At 42.3% G+C, this 21,008-nt stretch overlaps 1 protein-coding gene across 2 annotated transcripts in view; it reads right to left on the bottom strand.

Annotated features, from left to right (window-relative positions):
* Positions 1 to 728: 728 nt before the first annotated feature.
* Positions 729 to 21,008, bottom strand: part of IQGAP1 (IQ motif containing GTPase activating protein 1) — a 179,056-nt gene continuing 158,776 nt past the window's right edge. For both annotated transcript variants that reach the window (XM_037910038.2, XM_037910039.2), the window contains exons 33-38: positions 18,640 to 18,727; positions 17,405 to 17,617; positions 16,170 to 16,336; positions 14,613 to 14,735; positions 11,690 to 11,798; positions 729 to 3,500 (exon numbers count right to left, since the gene is read on the bottom strand). In XM_037910038.2, the coding sequence (XP_037765966.1) occupies positions 3,387 to 3,500; positions 11,690 to 11,798; positions 14,613 to 14,735; positions 16,170 to 16,336; positions 17,405 to 17,617; positions 18,640 to 18,727 (814 nt within the window). In that variant the 3' untranslated portion in view covers positions 729 to 3,386. The remainder of the gene's footprint in view (positions 3,501 to 11,689; positions 11,799 to 14,612; positions 14,736 to 16,169; positions 16,337 to 17,404; positions 17,618 to 18,639; positions 18,728 to 21,008) is intronic.

Genomic DNA, 21,008 nt, shown 5'->3' with positions numbered 1-21,008 from the left:
ACTACAACTGCAAATCAAAATTCTGTCATTTAGTGCTATAACAGTAAAATACAAGTTAATTGAAACATCTTAACACCTTTGCATTAGATATTTCTTGTAACCTCAAAGGGCACAGCAGACCCATTTTATAAGGTGCCTGTGACCACTGCATCCCCAGTTAGGTAGGCTAATCTTAACGTACCCAGAAAGTGCTCTCTAAACACTTGGGGAATTGGCTAGGGTCAGCATTTGCACTGGGGATTGTCCAGTCAGTGAAGTTTAAATATCCTGGTTATTTGGAGTTCAGCCAAGCACACAGGGGTTGTGTGACTGAGCCTGGAGGGCAGACTGAGAAGACTGCTGGGTTGAGAAGTTCCAGAGTTGCTGGTTCCAAAGTAGCTCTGAAGCCATGGATTCCCTAGGAACCTAAAGACTGTGGTTCTGCCTTTCCTATGGAAATGATGAAACTGAGTTTGATAGCACTTTTTAAATTGGAGTGCATGAAATGCAGTGTAACTAGGAAACAGACCTGCACATGCCTCTCAGCTTCTGATTCAGACACATTATAATGGGGCGAGATGATAGTCTTGTTCCTAAGTGACTGACATCTGAGAAATGCAGAAAATGTCTGTATGTGTATATGCTGTTGTGGTCCTGTGATTAGAAGTTTTCACTAAAAAGCAAAGTGCTGGGTTTAACAAATTGACACACAAATTAAAGCTGGCCTCAAACAGATTCAAACACTGAGATGTGAACAAATGATCTTTTATTTAGATGAGAAATACAAAGACATTTTATGTGCAAACAATAGGCTAAGCCATCTAGTTATTTGAAAGGAATTTAAGCCCAAGATAAATACAATGATTGTGGGGGAGGGGAGAGGGAAGAGAAAAGGGAAAGCTAGGACACCAATAAATAAAGTAACAAATTACAAAATTTCAGTGCTGAAACTGGATCTTTCTGCCAGAGTGTCTCCATTCTTTAAAAACTCCTACCAAAGTTACACTCTGTTATTTAACTAAAATTGGCACACCTGTTCCCATAAAATGGGTTCACTCTTACTACCTAGTTGTCTTGTCAATTTGCACCAAAACTGTTTTGAAATAGGTATTGGCTGTTCTTATAAATAATCCAAATATCTTCTCCTCATAGGTATTATGATATTTTATTAGAACAGCCTCACTAACATGTCTCATTAGCTATTTCTTGAATCTAGACTGGGTTATGGTGAGGAGGCAGCCATGCAGACTTCTGGGACAGTAGCCCTTTTTAAATGGAGAAAATTTAATCCCTTTTGTTGAACATGTCAGGGTGCTGTTTTATTCCCCTGAAGAATAATTTGAGAATGTCCTATTGTCACTATCCCTAACTAAAAAACGATAGTTAGATTTAAAACCCTTCAGTTAAACAGCAGTGGGAACTCACATTGAAAAGAGACAGGTAGATGCAAGTCAAGACTTTTATCCTGTCCTTGTCCTGATGCTATTTTGGGATGGGGGCATAGAATTCCTATTTTGAGGTTCTCCGCTCTGACAGCAGAATTTCCCCTATTTGGAACTTCCTGGCTGTGGTCAGTTTTACATCCAAAAGGAAAGCTGCGTCATCTGTTCTTTTTATTATGCTAATCCTGCATGGACCAAGATAAAATCAGTTTGTTACTGTTTGCATGACAGGGATTGTTACAAGGTAGAGCCATATAGGATTAGCCTCTTAAAAAGACTATGGGAAACAACTGACTCCCAAGGCAGGCACAGAGTTTTCAAACATTAGTAACTGGTTTCATTTAAAAAACACTAAAATGGCAGACTATGATTAAATTATAAAACTAAATTATTTGAAATAAACATACGGCGTATGTGTGTGTGTCTAAGAACAGAGAGACTTTATTCTATCCTGTACTCTGGGAACATAAAACAGTCAAACAGATTTTAAAATTATTAAAAAAAAAAAAAGACATTTTTGTCTGGAGCAGATAACTTGGGCAACAAAAGTTTGTTTCAGGCTAAAAGTAAGTTAGTGAATATCAGAGTTCATAACGGTCGTTTTGCATTTCTGTAAGGTATAGCAATATAACAGGCACCACCATAATAATGAGTGAATATCTAAGTAGTAAAGGAAACGGGGAGTCATTTGCTCAGGTACATTTGGTAAAATGTAAATAATTTAACAGCTCAGACTATTTAAGGCAGAGTAAATTCCCTTTGGCAAGTCTGCAGGTAGATCATAGTGTTTAATGGCATCAGTTACAGATATGTGAAGCACTAAGCTAACTTCGAAAGTTTTTCTGTAACGTTCTAAAGGCTTCTGAAGCGAAACTGTAAAATAAACTTTTCTCAACTGATTCAAGAATCTCTCTCCTCCACCCCCAATAAAAGGCCGCTTTTCATCTTTAGGCATTAGCACACACATTCCTCATTTCCTCTACTACCGGGACAATCTGTATATTAGTAAGGGGTCTTTAGGAGAAACAAATATTGAAAAAAAAATTGGATCATTAAAGATCGTCTACATGGCTACAATAATGTATGTATAGTAATAATTCAGCATCACTTACGTCACTGAAAGCCATCTAGGACTCTGCTGCATAGTCCCATGCAGCTAATAGTCACCACCACCGCAAGCTGGCCATTGACCACTTTTAATTTGATTCAGTTCTGTGACAAAATCTTTTCTTCTCCCCATTGCTTGGGGACAGAGCTACATACGTACATCGAATAACATGCTAAAATATAACTCAAGTTTAGGTCTTTACAAATCAAATCTATAAACAGTTCAGTCATCCTGGTAGTGAGCCTTCGGTAATGGACACTGCTATGGACAGAATCAGCTGGTTAAAAATTTTCCAATTTCTCCATGCTACGGCACAGAGCAAATATTTCTCTAAGTTGATGTCCTATTGTGTTTTCTTAGAATTTTAGAGAGGGAGTCTAAATATGATCTGAAATCCTGTTCTGCTTCTAGATACAGAGGCAGACCTGGTTGCTCTGCAGTGCTAGCTTTCTTCTTCTACAACAAGTAACAAGAATTCAAGCCCCACCATCCAAACATTTAGGCAAAGAACACACCCAGAAACCCAAAATATATTCTAACAACTGTTTAATCCCCAATGCCATTGTAATAGTACATGGAAAACATCTAAACTAAATGTTTCTCAAGGAATCTGAAAAGTCATAGAAAATAAGATCATAGCAGTAAGACAGATAGAGTCCCTGTGGACTCAGTCAGGATTATTAATTCACTGACAGTCTAGTCCTTCGCCATGAAGTGATATACTTGTAGTTTGGGCAGAGGGAGGTACATCAATATATAGGTGTCCTTGGTTCTGACAGGGGAAAGGGGACATTAAGAAACAAAGATGCAGTTTTTCCATTAATCTCTGTTTTCATAGCTCCTCTGGGAGATGGCAATTATTTCCCATAGAACTTCTTGTTCAGAAGAAAGATCAGGAGGTTGACGTTAACTTTTGCTCTGTCAAACAACTTCATGACAGCAACACCTTCATACTGCAGCTGCAAAAGATCCTGTCAAAGAGAACATGTTGATTAGTGAGAAATCCATAGAGGCTGAATGGGAAAGGGATAAGTTACAAGACACTAGTGCAAAGAAGGTTTCTGAAGAATTAATATCTAGTGAGAGTCTATGACATATAAGCTTGGGAGTTTAATGCCTTAAAGACCCATTGATTCGACCTGGAAAGTATGAAAAATATTCTATTAATAGACAGTTCGGATTATTTTCAGAGTGGTAGCCGTGTTTGTCTGTATCAGCAAAAACAACAAGGAGTCAAGGATCTACAACCTATCCTGAAGGACGATCCCTTCCTCTCACAGACCTTGGGAGACAGGCCAGTCCTCGCTTACAGACAGCCCCCCAACCTGAAGCAAATACTCACCAGGAACTACACACCATACAACAAAAACACTAACCCAGGAACCAAACCCTGCAACAAACCCCGGTACCAACTCTGTCCTCATATCTATTGAAGGGACACCATGATAGGACCTAACCACATCAGCCAGATCATCAGGGGCTTGTTCACCTGCACATCTACCAATGTGATATATGCCATCATGTGCCAGCAATGCCCCTCTGCCATGTACATTGGCCAAACCGGACAGTCTATGCAAAAGAATAAATGGACACAAATCTTGACATCAGGAATTATAACATTCAAAAACCAGTCAGAGAACACTTCAATCTCCCTGCTCACTCAATAACAGACTTAGAAGTGGCAATTCTTCAACAAAAAAAACTTCAAAAACAGACTCTTACGTGAAACTGCAGAACTGGAATTAATTTGCAAACTGGACACCATCGAATTAGGCCTGAATAGAGACTGGGAGTGGATGGGTCATTACAAAAACTAATTTTACCATACTAATTTCCCCCTACTGTTACTCACACCTTCTTGTCAACTGTTTGAAATGGGCCACCCTCATTACCACTACAAAAGTGATTTTTCCTCCCTTGGTATTCTACTGTTAATTGAATTGCCCCGTTAGACTGACCCCCCCACTTGGTAAGGCAACTCCCATCTTTTCATGTACTATGTGTATATATATACCTGCTACTGTATTTTCCACTCCATGCATCTGATAAAGTGGATCCTAGCCCATGAAAGCTTATGCCCAAACAAATTTGTTAGTCTCTAAGGTGCCACAAGGACTCCTCGTTGTTTTAGTTCTGATTATATTAGTTTTATGATTTTTTGTATTAATAGGAAAATTTAAATGAAAACTCTCTTTAGCTCTCACTTCTGTTTCAAATATCTAAAAAGACCACAACAATCTAAATCTAAACAGTCATTTCCAGGCTCTTCGTTCATGTGATTACCATACAATCTCCATAACCCTTAGATAGAGTCCTTCCTCCCATCATTTAATCATATTTCACAGCCATAAAATATATGGCCTGATTTTCAAAGAAGTTAAGCAGCCACAGCTCCCACTGAGGTGACTTAGGCACTGAAATTTAAAGCAGAACAACAGGAAAAGCTCCCAGCTAGGATCAAATGAAGAAGATTGAACCAGTTTCATTATCAATGGAGGCAAGACTGCTACAATGACACCTTCCCAGTGTCAGATAGCTCTGAGGAGGTAGGTACTGAATGGATAGACAATAAGGCATCCCCCTGTGCCAGTCTCTCTCAGTATTGAAGATTTTCTGGGAGACTGATAGTGTGTGATAAGTAGGGCCCTACCAAATTCACAGTCCATTTTGAGAAACGCTGGTCTCACCCATGAAATCTGTATAGTATGAAGACCAGATTTCACGGCCCATGATACGTTTTTCACGACAATGAATTTGGTAGGGCCCTAGTGATGAGGCAGCGCTTGCTAAAGACACGCTGTCACACTCTCAGTCTCCTTTAGGCAGGTTTATTGCCCAAACTTTAAGCAAAGTAAACAAAACTGCTCCTCAGCTCACCTTTTACAAATCTGACACCACCCCTTTAACTGGGAGCATCTACTATGGCACTGGAGCTGGACCTACTTCAGTCACAGGAGCCAGCCAGCCACCCTGTGACACAGTACTATACTTCCTCACCTTCACTGAGGTTGAATGGGAGCAAGGAGACTACAGTGTTGTTTCTCCATCCTTCTCCAGCCCAGAGGCAAGGGAAGCCAACAGAGAGTCCCAAGACCACTCAGAAAGGCTCAGCTCTGAGGCGCTCATGACATATAACTTAATGTTCCTCATTGGCTCAGGTGACATTGGGAACTTCAGTGCCACTTTTGCTGGACCTAAAGTCACTTACAGTGATTAGGTCTTTGAAATCAAGACACCCCTCAACATTGACAATGGTGGATGATTGGTATCCAACTCAGTTGATCAGATGAGACGAATGACCTTGACGCTGTTCATCATGTTGGTCATAAAACCACTCTGTCAAGTCAGAGCCACAGTCTCTCTCAATGCTAATGGTACTAGACTCAGGTGACTGGGCCTGAAGAAGCCTCCCCTGCTAGTAGGGGTTTGAAATAGCTGTTCTTTTCTTTGAAGAGTAAACTCACACTAATTCTGACCTTCTCCCAGAGGCACCCAAAAATGGGAGGCTGCAATGGGTATCACAGCATTGCATGAAGCATAGTTCATAAAGCTGGAGTTCTCCGTTGCCCCAGTTATGCTGTCTGTTGGGCCAAAAGGCAGTCAGGGGTAACAACGGGGGAGGCTGAACAAATGGGACTGCAGTACATACATTCACTGGGTCTTTCCACCAATCTAAGGACTCCTTGACCTTGGTGGGCATCAATAATAATTTGTCTATGCTGTCTCTGTTTGGCCTGTAAAATGAATTGAACTAGGCTTGGAAGCATCTCATGCATAGTTTGGCACAAGCTAGGACTGATGTGCCCATGGCCATGTGCCCTAGAAGCTGGAGGTGGTGTCTGGCTGAAATCTGGGGGCTGGATTGAATTGTCTCTACCAGTGTTGAAAGACTGAGGAATCTGTGACTTGGGAGGAGTGTCTCTGAATTCTAGTCTTTACACAGGTGTTGATGTTGATTTTTGTGTGTTGATTTGTAGGCCCAGATTCTGGAACAGATTCAGTGTAGTCTGGGTGACTCACTGGGCTTTGGTGAAAGAATATGCCCTGAGAAGGCAGTTGTCCAGGTAAGGATAAATTATGACACTCTGAAACCGTAAGTGGCCTGTCACTACTTGGAAAATACCCTGGGGGCCGAAGGGGAGTACTTTGCACTGGCAGTGGTCTTGGCCTAGTGTGAATCTCAGGTAATGTCTCTGACTTGGTATGATGGAAATGTGTAAATATGCATCTTGGAGGTTGAGGGCTGAGAACCAATTTCCTTTCTTTAGTGCTGGAAAAATCATTGATAGAGTGACCATCTTGAACTTCTGCACTTTGATATATCTGTTGAGCGCTCTCAGGTCCAGCACGGGACCCCAACCTCCCTTCTTCTTTGGAATTACAAAGTAGCGAGAGTAGAAGCCTTTGCCTCTTAGATGTATGGACACAGGCTTTACGGCTTCTATGCTTGGGAGACGGTTTACCTCCTGACATAGACTTTCGTGAGAAAGGTCCCTGAAGAGGGATGGGGAAGGGTGTTTGGGAGGGAGGAGAAATGGATGGCATAACCATCCCAAATGATCTCCAGCACCCACTTGTTGGAGGTTATCTGTTCCCACGTGCTGTGGAAAGGGGTAAGATGGTTGCCGAAGGGATAGGTGAGGTTTTACAGCATGAGATAGTTAGAATGTTCTACAGGCACCTTGACCAACCCGTCAAAATTGTCGTTTCAAAGTGGAGGGCTGAAAGAAAGTTGATTGATATCCCCAGTACTTTCGCCTGGGGAATGTAGGCTTCTTCCTCTGCGTCCCGTAAGATCTCTGTGAAGAGTACTGAGATGTGTATAGTGCTGAACAGGGCTTAAATGGTGGCTGAAGGCTGTTCTTTCTTTTGTAGGCAGGAGAATAGATCCCAAGGGACCAAAGAGTTGTCCTAGATTCCTTCAATGTGTGAATCAATGCATCAGTCTTCTCAGCAAATAACTCTGTCCCTTCAAAAGGAAGGTCTTCCACCATAGTTTTGATCTCTTTAAGGAAGCCAGCTAAGTGAAGCCATGAAGCCCATCTCATCACAATGGCCGTGGAAATCAAGCATGCTGCCATGTCATCTATGCTAGATGCAACTTGGAGGGACGTCTTTGCCACCAGTTAGCCCTTGTTGACTACAGCCTTGAATTGTTCCTTGTGAGAATCAGGCAGTTGCTTAATAAAGGAACTGAGTTTCATGTAATTTTGGTAGTCATATTTAGAATCATAGACTATCAGGGTTGGAAGGGACCTCAGGAGGTCATCTAGTCCAACCTCCTGCTCAAAGCAGGACCAATCCCCAACTAAATCATCCCAGCCAGGGCTTTGTCAAGCCTGACCTTAAAAACTTCTAAGGAAGGAGATTCTACCACCTCCCTAGGTAACGCATTCCAGTGTTTCACCACGCTCCTAGTGAAAAAGTTTTTCCTAATATCCAACCTAAACCTCCCCCACTGCAACTTGAGACCATTACTCCTTGTCCTGTCCTCTTCTACCACTGAGAATAGTCTAGAACCATCCTCTCTGGAACTACCTCTCAGATAGTTGAAAGCAGCTATCAAATCCCCCCTCATTCTTCTCTTCTGCAGACTAAACAATCCCAGTTCCCTCAGCCTCTCCTCATAAGTCATGTGTTCCAGACCCCTAATCATTTTTGTTGCCCTTCGCTGGACTCTCTCCAATTTATCCACATCCTTCTTGTAGTGTGGGGCCCAAAACTGGACACAGTACTCCAGATGAGGCCTCACCAATGTCGAATAGAGGGGAACGATCACGTCCCTCGATCTGCTCGCTATGCCCCTACTTCTACATCCCAAAATGCCATTAGTCTTCTTGGCAAAAAGGGCACACTGCTGACTCATATCCAGCTTCTTGTCCACTGTCACCCCTAGGTCCTTGTCCACAGAACTGCTGCCTAGCCATTCGGTCCCTAGTCTGTAGCTGTGCATTGGGTTCTTCCGTCCTAAGTGCAGGACCCTGCACTTATCCTTGTTGAACCTCATCAGGTTCAATTTTGTCAACAAGACTTGGTAGTTTGCTACGCAGAACTGGAGGGTGGCTGATGAAAATGCTTTCCTGCTGAACAGATCCAAACATGTCCTGTCCCGGTCATAAGGCGTGGATCTGAACTGGTGCTGGTGGCCATTAGAGTTAACTGTGTCCACAATGATAGAATTGAGAGGCAGGTGGGAAAAGAGAAATTCCAGTCTAGGACTCTGGATGAACTTGGTACCAGCGCCCCAGTACTGAGAAGGGGCGAGTCTGGTGCATTGGATACTGAAAGATCTGTCACGCACCGGAAATCTGGCAGTGCAGATGACGTCAGTACTGGCAGTGGCTGTCCGTGCTCAGAGGCTTGCATTGAATGAGTCAGACATGCGGACCTGGCCGCGAGGTCTGTTGATGCCAGGTGCACCAGAATTGGTACTGGTGCAGATGTCCATACTGAGAGCCTTCCCTGGAGTGGATCTTCTATGTTTTTCATGCCCCTGTGGTACTGGTGTTTCTTTGCGTGTGCCCTTCGGGTCTTTGGGTAGTCTGACTTGCCCTGTCAGTTTGGTACTGTGCACACCCTGGGTACCAGTTTTAGACGCCTTCATTGCCATCAGTACTGATGATACTGATGGAGCCGGAGATTGTTTTTGGCTTGATCTGAGCTCGCTACATGGACTCACAGACCTTTTCTTATAGGCCTTGTGTGAGTGGCTTATCTCTCTGGGCTCATCTCCCTTCGAAGTAGAGGGTTGCGGCAAGAGCTCCCACTGGGATTCCAGGGGTTGAAGGGCCAACTCCATGAGCCATAATTTGAGGGCTAATCTACACTACCATGATACATAGGTGCAGCTGCATCAGCGCATCTGGTGAAGATGGGCCATGCTGACGGAAGAGTGCTCTCCCATCGGCATAATTATTCCACCTCAGTGAGATGTGGAAGCTATGAACTCAGGAGAGCGTCTCCTGCTGACTAAGCGCTGGTGTGGACATTCTTGCTAACAGAATGTTAGGAATCATTAGGAAAGGGATAGATAATAAGACAGAAAATATCATATTGCCTCTATATAAATCCATGGTACGCCCACATCCTGAATACTGTGTGCAGATGTGGTCGCCCCATCTCAAAAAAGATATATTGGCATTAGAAAAGATTCAGAAAAGGGCAACAAAAATGATTAGGGGTATGGAATGGCTTCCATATGAGGAGAGATTAACAAGACTGGGACTTTTGAGCTTGGAAAAGAGACAACTATGGTGGGATATAATAGAGGTCTATAAAATCATGACAGGTGTGGAGAAAGTAAATAAGGACGTGTTATTTACTCCTTCTCAGAACACAAGAACTAGGGATCACCAAGTGAAATTAACAGGCAGCAGGTTTAAAACAAACAAAAGGAAGTATTTCGTCACACAGTGCACAATGAACCTGTGCAACTCTTTGCCAGAGGATGTTGTGAAGGCCAAGACTGTAACAGGGTTAAAAAAAGAACTATTTAAATTCATGGAGGATAGGTTTGTGACGCCACACTCATATTCTTCATAAAAATATTGTTGTAATATGAATATGGCATAAATAAGACATGTTTTATGCGAGATGGGTCATATGAGGTATCATTGGAAAGATTATGATTTGCTGAATGTGGTTATCCTATTTGTATGCATGTGTCAGCTCTGTATCTGAAGTTAGGAATATTGACAATCTAACAATTACAACTGTGTGTGTACTTGGGGAATGCCCACCGGACAGTATGCATTCAGCCTGAATGGGCCATTAGGAAAGACAACAGAATCGGTCTTTGAAGATGCTGATCTCTCATCTTCCTGGAGGTCCTTCCTGTGGACGTTACAAATAAACGTTGTCTCATGGTGGCTTTAACACTGCAAGGTCATGTGATAATGTCACCTGGTACAGAATACCACCTTGGACACTGCTGGTACTTTTCCAATGGAAGCAAAGGATTCCCGTCTTATGTAAATCCTATTTAAGGCTGGGAAGGGAGTTAATCTGGCTCTTCTACATTGCCTCCCAGCTCAAGAAGGAAGACTCCTGAAAGCACCTGAAGAAACAAAGGAGCGAAGCTGGGGAAAGGCAAGGGCTGAGTCCAGGCTGAGACAGGAGTATAGTCTGTGAAAAGAAATAACTGGAAATCTAAGCTGCAAAAACTCTGCAACCTGCCTAAAACAACATTTAGGGTGAGAAATTACTATTTGTAATGTTTCAGAGTAGCAGCCGTGTTCGTCTGTATTCGCAAAAAGAAAAGGAGTACTAGTGGCACCTTAGAGACTAACCAATTCATTTGAGCATAAGCTTTCGTGAGACAAAAGCTTATGCTCAAATAAACTGGTTAGTCTCTAAGGTGCCACCAGTACTCCTTTTCTTTTTGTAATGTGTTTCTTTAGTGAATTAAGCTTAGGTTTTGTTTTATCTGCTCAGTAATCTGCTTTGTTCTGTTTGCTATCCCTTATAATCACTTACAATTTACCTTTTGTAGTTAATAAACTTATTTTTTGTTTATTCCAAAACCCAGATTGTGCAATTCATACATGCCCTGGTGGGGAAAGGAGCTGTACATATCTCCCGCCACATTGAGGGAGGGGGCGATTTTTATGAGCACACTATATAGTTCTCTGTACAGTGCAAGACAATATAATTTTGGGTTTACACTCCAGAGGGTGTGTGCATGGGAGAGCTGGGCATTCCCCTAGCTGAGTCCTCCCACAGACAGCTAATTGCAGACTCTGTGTGATTCTACAGCTGGGTGTATCCCTGCCTGTGTGTGTGCTGAAAAGGGGCTTGAGAGCCTGTCACAGCAGCACAGAGTAAGGAAACCCAGGCTAGTAGGACGGGTAGGCTCAATGGGATCCCAGCACATCTGGTGGCAACCCAAAAGGGGGGTCCAACCCGTCACAAGGTCCATCAATGGTGTCCGTAGCCTCAGTTTTGCCAGAAACTGAGAATAGGCAACAGGGGATGGATCACTTGAAGATTATCTGTTCTGTTAATTCTCTCTGAAGCATAATGAATACAAATATTTATTTATGAAATCTTAGCTTAACAGAAAGTGACTATGAGAAGTCTACATGAAAGATTTTGGTGGCCAAAGGCAGTCTACATAGGTTGTACACCACAGGTTTTCAGCATTAAATAGGAGGGTCCTTACCTGATAATGTAACATGAATGTTTCCATCTGAACGCCCATGAATTTTGCTTTGACCTCAAAGTCTCCTACTTCCTCTGTTGGGTTGATTTCAAATATCACATTTTTAAACCTATGAAGGTTGGCAAATAAAAATAAATTTATTATTTAACATACAATTTCTAATGAAGAAGGGGTAGTGGAGGACAATATTAACACAGTGATCCTTGCAATACAAGTAGTGTGAATAAGGAATCTCAAACTCAATAGAGAGGGAGAGACAAACGCAGAGCAGTAGGCAGTGGTACAGTGTACAACTCTCGGCAAACCAGCTTCCTGCTGAGGTGAGGTAGGCTGCCTCATTGAGAGGAAGCCTCTTAGATTCTAAGGCCAGAAGGGGTCACTGGGATCATCTCGTTTGACCTCCTGCATAACACAGGCCATATAACATCCTTGAAATAATTCCTTTCTGAACTAAAGTAGATCTTTTGGAAAAACATCCAATCTGGATTTAAAAATTGCCAGTGGTGGAGAATCCACCACAATCCTTGGTAAAGCGTTTCAATGGTTAACTACCCTCACTACGAAAAATTTACACTTTACTTCTAGTCTGAACTTGTCTAGCTTCAGCTTACACCCTTGGATCTTGTCTTATCTTAGACAGCTGGACCAAAGAGCCTACTGTCAAATATTTATTCCCGATGTAGGTACTTACAGGTTGAGCTCAAGTCACCTTTTAACCTCCCCTTTGTTAAGCTAAATAGATTGATCTTCTTGAGTCTGTCACTATATAAGGCATATTTTCCAATCCTTTAACTATTCTCATAGCTCTTCTCTGGATCCTCTCCAATTTAGCAATCTTTTTCTTGAACTGTGGACTCCGGAACTAGACACAGTATTCTAGCAGTGGTTGCACCAGTGCCAAATACAGAGGTAACATAACCTCTTTACTCCTACTTGAGATTTATCCTGTTTATGCATCTAAGGGTTGCATTGCTCTTTGGACCACTGTGTTGCACTGGGAGCTCATGCTCAGCTGATTATTCGTCATGACCCCAAGTCTTTTTCAGAGTCACTGATTCCCAGGATCATGCCCCCCGTTCTGTAAGTATGGCCTACATTTTTTTTCTTAATTTAACATTCAGCTGTATTAAAACACATATTGTTTGCTTATGCCCAGCTTACCAAGTGATCTGGATCACTTTAAATCTGTGACCTGTCCTCTTCATTGTTTACCACTCTCTCAATATTTGTGTCATCTGCAAACTGTATCAGTGATGATTTTGTTTTCTTCCAGGTCACTGATAAAAATGTTAAATAGCATAGGACCACAAAATGATCCCCGAGACCCCACTAGAAACAGACCCATTTAAAGATGATTCTCTGTTTACAGTTACATTTTGAGAATTATTAAGGACTCAGGGGTGAGCGCTGTGAGTAAGCCAATAGTGTATTTAGGTGGCTAAGAAGGTGGTGTTTTCCTGGGAGGCCATGAAATTTTGGGGGACATAGGCCCTGTTTGACCCTAACCCAACTTTGATGAGGAAGGTTTTGTAGTCTGATTGTGGTAGATGCAGACAGATGGCTCTGGGGGTTGAGGGGAGAGGTGGAGGACCATGAGGGGGAATTTCCAAAAAAAAAAAAAAAAAAAAAAAATCTTATCAGACAATCTTGGTTGCTGTTTTTCATAGAACTGAGAAATGGAAAAAAACAGATTAGGTTATCTAATCTGTTCTTTCCCCAACACCAATCAGTGAAGGGTTGGTTCCATTCCGCATATTTTCTGGTGTATTGTCCAATTTTGCTTTCATTTCCCAGAAAAAAAAATCTTTATGTTAGAGTTAAGATTGGAAATATCCATTAAAACCCCATATTAGAAAAGCTGCAGTTTTAAAAGAAATCAAAATACATGAAAGTTAGGACATTTGGAATGAAAGTTTCAGAAAACATTTACTCTGACTCTGTATCCCCACACACTATGCACCTAATGGGACTATGGATAGATCACACATAGCACAGCAACCTTAGAAACTTTTCAATTGTAATAAAAACATAATATGGTCTACATATCTGCTGGATCCCATATTTGTTCCATGTGAAAGTAGTAAGAATTGCACTGTACTGATGAATAGGATACTCTGGCATATACTAACAACATGCAGTATGGATACCATAAAATTGCACATATGGGGAAGTAAGAAGTCTGACAGTGGACAGTTCTTTAATTTATCAGAAAAAGGCATAATGAGTCCCAATGACTGGAAGGTGAAGATAGACAAATTCAGACTAGAAATAAAGTGATAGTTTTTAACAATGCAGTAATTACTCATTGGAAAAACTTTACTGGGGATGAGATGGATTCTCCATCACTTGGCAGTCTTTAAAGGATGTCTTTCTAAAAGACATGCTCTAGCTCAACCAAAAGTGATGGGCTTGATGCAAAAATTGCTGACTCTTTGACCTGTGCTATGCAGGAGGACAGACTATATGATCATATTGGTCTTTCAGCCTTAAAAATCTATGAATCTACAAACACTACACAGCTCCAGGAGCTCAACCAGACATCAGTTTGTCATTATTTCAGACTAGTCTCTACAGAACAGTTTTGGTGACTGATGGAACCCAGAAACTACTCACTGGCTGAGAGATGGAATTTTGTTGCTCTACACCAGTGATTCTCAACCTTTTTACCATTGTGAGCCTCATGTGCAGTGTTCTATGTGTTACAGGGGTTGCATCCATAACCTGGCTCTGAGGATGTCACATGGGTCGCAGCTGTGTGCTGACTGGGCTGCAAGCAGCCTGTAGGCAGAGAACCACTGCTCTACACTGAAGCCCTGGAAAAAGTGTTTAACAAGCAGGAGATGACGGAATTAGGAACACTTGTTTCCCTATTCCCAGCTAAGGTAAAGATCTTTGGACCTTAGGCTTAAAGGTTAAAACTCACTGGTTTACTTGCAGGTCTTCAATCTCCAACAGGACTCCCTTCTCATGAAGTCGGGCTGCTGTATATTTCAGAGAGATCTTTTTACTCTTTTTGCCTTTCATCTCCCGTGGCTTCTTAGAGACTCTGAGAAAAACAAATAATGAAATTAGCTGAATGAGGCAATAAGAGTGATTTCAAACAATGACAGAATTTGATCTGATCTGGGTGAATGGCAGGAAATGAGTAATAAACTGGTATTGTCTCACAAATAGTTGTTATAAATACAGAATATTCACACATTTTAAGGTATTTAAGGCAGAGACCATATGTTTATAGTCTATTTATATACGTGTGGGCACGTGCACATGTATATATACTGCACCCATTACAATCTACTCTGACCTCTTGCACAACAGAGGCTGCAGAACCTCACCCAGTAATTTCTGTAGCAACCCCAATACTTTATGGTTGAAAAACAGCATCTCTTTCAGAAAGATATCCAATTTTGATTTAAAGATTTCAAGGGACAGTGAATTTACCACATTCTTTGGCAAGCTGTTCCAATGATTACTCAACCTCACTGTTAAAAATTTGGAAAGAACTATTTCTGTTCATTGCTCTCTGGGGACCCAGAAGCAGTAAAGTGTTCAGAAGGAACCCAAAATTATGAATTACCTGAACTATCAGAGGATAAACCACAAGATACTGTCAGTTCATCTCAGAGGCCTGACAGGAGCAAGTGGCAGTGAACGGATGCTTAGAGGCTCCTGCCCCAGTGTGCTGGGCACTGTACAAGCATAATAAAAACAGTTCTTGCCCTGACCACTTACAACCTGTGTATAAGATAAGAGACAACACAAGGATAGGGGGAGCACAAAGTAACAGAAAGACCAAATTCCATAAGGCTGCAAGTTGAAGCTAGACAAAATCAGAATGAAAATAAGTTGTAAACTTTTAACGGTGAGAGTAATTAACCATTGCAATTTTCAGGTGGTGGATTCGCCATCACTGACAATTTTTAAATCAAGATTGATTTTTTTTTTTAAAAAAGATCTGCTCTAGGAATTATTTTGGGGATATTCTACAGCCTGGGCTACACAGAAGGTCAAATTACATAATGGTTCCTTCTGGCCTTGGAATCTATGAATCTGGTATAAATGTTTGAAGTAGAGAGAACAACCCACTTTGTCATGTGTTCCTGCACTTTACATTCCTGGGGATCCCCACCCACCGTGCATCACAAAAGTTACATTCTTCCAAGTCCTCCTTTTAAGGCCCAACCATCTTCCTCCATCTCCTCAGTCTACCTGCTGTCACCTAGCCATTTCCCTCCCTCCCTTCTATACCTTTTGCCTTTTTACATGACCCAGCTACTCTCCTCCATCCCAGACCTTCCTACCATCACTCAGTTCTCTCTCCAGAGTTTACACTGATTTTGTTTCAGCCTAAGACCCTCACTCAGAAAATGACTCTCCCAGGGAGTCCAATCAAGAAGCTTTGAGGTGGTGGCACGACTTTTCTCAGCTGTAGTCTATGCATTCCTTTCCTAAAAACCCAGCGCTGCTCTGAGGTACTCACTTGCCCTTGCTGGCCAAGTTATCCAAGCAGGTTTTGATATAGCTTTTATAATAATCCACCTGTTCCTCATAAAAGGTGGCTTTGGAGTTCAGCGCACTGTAAGTCTGCTGCAGCTTCACCAACTCTGCCTTTCTCCTCTGACGGTATCTGCGCTGGTTCCGGATGTCCTAGATAAGGATGGCAGATGTGTGAAGCTTTACCATTGAGTCATTGCTGGGTGCTCCCTTTATCAAGCCAGTGTACAATATTAAGAGAGTCCATTTGGAACACACATTTCCAAGTTTAATACAGACATTAAATTAGCCCTTTCACAGACTTTCTAACCAAATTTATACTTATAGACAGAAATCAAATGTCCTGACATTTTTCCTGAAATGTCCTGCACAATTTTTCATTTCTTCCCTTACTAATCTTTTATTTTTAGAAATAAATGTTATTTTGATTATTATGACCAAATGAAAATGTCTAGTTTCCAAATTAGCTTCCATTATTATTTTGGATAATTAGGCATCACTTAAGGTTTTATTCTTACCTGATCTCTGAAGGAAACAACTTATTTTATTTATGTATTTGTATACCGCTCTGATGCATTAATTTTGGTAAATATTTGACGTTAGATAACTGTCATCAATGTAAGAATGGATGAAACATGTGACAGCAGCTATGTTTTTTTTATTTCTCCCTTTCTCCTCTACTGAGGATTGTTTACTGAGGATGCCTTTGCAAGAGTATCAGGAACGTTTATTTTGTACTTACATGTAAAATAAGGTTTCTTTACAAGAGTAATCTTTGTAAAGAAATAATTTTAGAATATGTCAATTTAAAAAGAAATAATTTTAGAATAACTGAATTTAAATTTAAAATGGAGGGAACAAAGAGGGCAAGTCCATGCATTAAGGTTTGAAGTTAAAAAGAGGAAAATTAACATTACACTTACTGAATGATTCTCAGGAATTTTCCCCCCCAAAAAATAAATTCACTCTTCCTCACAGTCAATGAGGTCCCATCATCAACAAAGTGTTTTATGAGAAAAGTGAATTCCTGCATATATATGAAGGGCTGGAGATTAGCAGAGCATGTGTTACCCATCTCTCTGAGAGGCAGCTTTCACTACTACTTTAATACCTTGGAAAATTCCTGCCATATGCACTATTGCAATTTCAATAAGAGTGACAAATGACGAGGCCATAATTTGAAACACCCAACGAACCACCAGAGACTTCCTGTCAGAATACCTTGGCAATATCATTGATTAGCTCCTGGTATCTGTTCTTTGGGTTTACGGTTCCCAGTTCTGTCAACTTCTTCAAGCCTGTCTTGATTTTCTCCTTCTTTTCTTGAAGATTCAAGTTGCTGTCCTCCTTTACAGATTTAGATTTTTTCATCTTGTCAGGGGTTTTGGCATCACGAATGGCCCGTCTCTGCATAGCTCTCTGATGCTCTACTTCCTAGGAGAGAAGAGAATTACAAATTGGGTGGATAGATTTTAAGGCTATATGTAAGGTTAAGATTCTGTCAGAGGTATTTTTAGTAAAAGTCATGGACAGGTCATGGGCAATAAACAAAAACTCACGGAAGACCATAACCTGTTCCTAACTTTTACTAAAAATACCCTGGGAGGGAGGACGGGGACAAAGAGAGCATTGCCAGGGCTTGCACCTGCTCCAGCGGCAGAAGCTGACCGCTGCTGCTCCTGACCCAGGGGGACTGATTCAATCCCAGCCATTGTTCCAGCAGCTGCTGTTCCGACAGCCTTGAGGCTGACCGCTAGTCAGTCAGCTGTTCCGGCAGCCCCAGGGCTGACTGCCCATCAGTCAGCTGCTCTGCGGCCCTGAGGCTGGCTGCCGATCAGCTGTTTCAGCGACCCCGGCCCCAGAGCTGACCACTGGTCAGCTGTTTCAGTGACTGCTGCTCTGCAGCCCTGGGACTGGCCGCAAGTCAGCTATTCTGACAGCCCTGGGGCTGAAAAGCTGCTCCAGCCCTGTCCCAGAAGTCATCACAGAGGTCCTGGAAAGTCATGGAATCCGTGACCTCCGTGACAGAATCATATCCTTAGCTATAAGGGAAAACCGTGATCATATAGTCTAATCTCCAACATAACACAAGCCACAAAATTTCACTCAGTGATTCCTGCACTGAATACAGTAATTAGTTGTTGAACTAAACAATACCTAGTAGACTCATTCACACCCTAGTACCAGCACTGGCCTATCTGAAATCTGCTTCTTACATCATCCCCCTATATATATGGCTTCCAACAATCCAGTCATCACAAGAGTAAAAATTAAATACACCATATATCCCCATCACTATTTTACATACACGTCTGAAACATTGATATGCCACACCTAAATTGCCACATATATTACAATCCCAGAATTTAGGCTTTCATATGTACCTGTACCCACATACATCTAGACTTAAAAGAATCCAGTATCCTAAGGAGTGGAGCCAAACTACTTTTCCATACCTGCTCATGGGTGGCTGGAGTTTCCAGGATTTCAGTCAGTGTCTCCCCCGGCTGGAAGCGGATTACATCTACAATTAAGCGCTTTGTACTGAAAAGAAACCAAGGCGAGTAGGAAACAAAACAATATTAAAACAAAACAAAATCCTATTCCTGCTCTGAAATGAGAACAAAGCTGTCACTGATTTATATTAGGCCAGTCATATTCATACCGGATCCACATCAGGCCATTTGTAAACCAGTCAACAGTCCTTATATTGTCAATACTCATGCCTCACTTCTCCAAATGCAAAGAAAGAAAAGTTACTTACTAGTAACTATGGCTGTTTGAGAGTTGCCTCTGTGCATTCCCACTCTGGGGATGGTGGCCCCGCACCTCGAGCTTGCAGAGCCATCTTGAAAGGTGCATTGTTGGGACTGCATGAGCACCTCCCCACCTGAACCCCATAATGCTGAACAGTCAGCACGTCACATTATATATAAGGGAGTGAAGCCCCACAACAGCCTCAGGTCCTTCACCTGGACAGCAGAGTCCAAGCTGTGTAGAGAACTCTGAGGCAGAGGGGAAGGTAGGTGAGCAGTTGCAAAGTAAAGAGACAACTCTCAAACAACCACAGTTACTGTTAGGTAACTTTTCTTTCTCAAGGGCCTCTGGGCATTCCCACCCTTGGGAGATTCATGAGCTGTCCAGTCCACATGGAAGGTGGGCTGAGGAACTTTCAATTAAATAAAGACAGTAGCACGACACACCCAGCATAAGAGTGGGAGGCTAGTATTTGGTGAATATGTGGACTGAACTCCAAGTGACTGCTCTACAAATCTCAGCAAGAGGATATGGCTTAAAATAGGCCACAGAGACAGCAGTAGCCCTCAATGAGTGAGTCCTTAAGCCTGCTGGAATGAGGACTTTGGCTATGTTAAAACATCTGATTGCATATGGCATCCCACTGCTCTTTTCCCCACGGGGTATACCCAGACACCTCCATCTACTCAAATGCCACATCCCTTCTCCAAAAAACCACCCTGAAACAAACAAATCAACCATCCAAAAAGCAAAGAATGTCCCCTAAGCAGAATTTATCCTGAAAAGAGCTATATCCCTTGGTCCTGCAGTATGTAAAAGGCCAGCCAAGGAACCTTGTGAAGAGGGCCACTCACACCTCGAAAGCACTCTGGATAAGAAGGCATGAAGATGGAACTCCTACAGGAGATGGGTGCTTTGGGTACTGTGGGGTGGTCTGTGCCACCCTGAAATGGAGAGATGTATGCCAAAGGACTGGGGCACAGCTCTGGGCTGGAGGAAGATACATGCACCAGTTAGGCTAAAATTTGGAAAGCAACCTGACATCCAGATGGTGGAGGTACTGTTCCTCCGGAGAGGAATGCAGCTTAGGGACAAAACACAGGTAAATACACTGCCTGATTCAGATGAAACTGGAACAACAAGGAGTCCGGTGGCACCCTAAAGACTAACAGATTTATTTGCGCATAAGCTTTCGTGGGTAAAAACCTCACTTCTTGGCTCTGCAAAAGCTTATGCTCAAATAAAGCTTATGCTCAAATAAATCTGTTAGTCTTTAAGGTGTCACTGGACTCCTTGTTGTTTTTGTGGATACAGACTAACATGGCTACCCCCGATAGATGAAACTGAGAGAACTCCTGGATAAAAACTTCGGGTGTGGTTGTATTACTTTGTCCTTGGAGCATTCTGTAGTATCTGGCTGATGAATCTTGCCCATATGCTCAGGGTTTAGCTGATCGCCATATTTGGGGTCGGGAAGGAATTTTCCTCCAGGGCAGATTGGAAGAGGCCCTGGAGGTTTTTCGCCTTCGTCTGTAGTATGGGGCACGGGTCACTTGCTGGAGGATTCTCTGCTCCTTGAAGTCATTAAACTACAATTTGAGGACTTCAATAGCACAGATTTAGGTGTGAGGTTTTTTGCAGGAGTGGTGGGTGAAATTCTGTGGCCTGCGTTGTGCAGGAGGTCAGACTAGATGATCATAATGGTCCCTTCTGACCTAAATATCTATGAATCTATGAGTGTAAGGCAGCTCAGCCATCAGGGCCTGCAACTCTTGCATCCTTCTTGCAGATATGATGGCTATCAGGAACGGGGTTTTCTGAGACAGGAGAGGAGGGGCAGCAGACAGGAAGCAAGGGGCTTAAAAGGGGGGCCCAACTTGCAAACCAGAGGATGTAAGTGGAGAAGTCCTTTCAGAAATCTCGTCGCCATGGCATTGGAAAAAACTGATTTCCCTTGAACAGGGGGATGAAATGCTGATATTGCTGCCAAATGCACTCTCAGGGAACTGAGCGCAAGGCCCCATTTCTGAAGATGTAGCACGTACTCCAAGACTTCCTGGATGGAAAC

The sequence above is a fragment of the Chelonia mydas genome, chromosome 10 (genome assembly GCF_015237465.2).
Source record: "Chelonia mydas isolate rCheMyd1 chromosome 10, rCheMyd1.pri.v2, whole genome shotgun sequence".
Lineage (NCBI taxonomy): Eukaryota > Metazoa > Chordata > Testudines > Cheloniidae > Chelonia > Chelonia mydas.
Note: the sequence above shows the minus strand (reverse complement) of the source record. Positions and strands in the feature narration are given on the sequence as shown.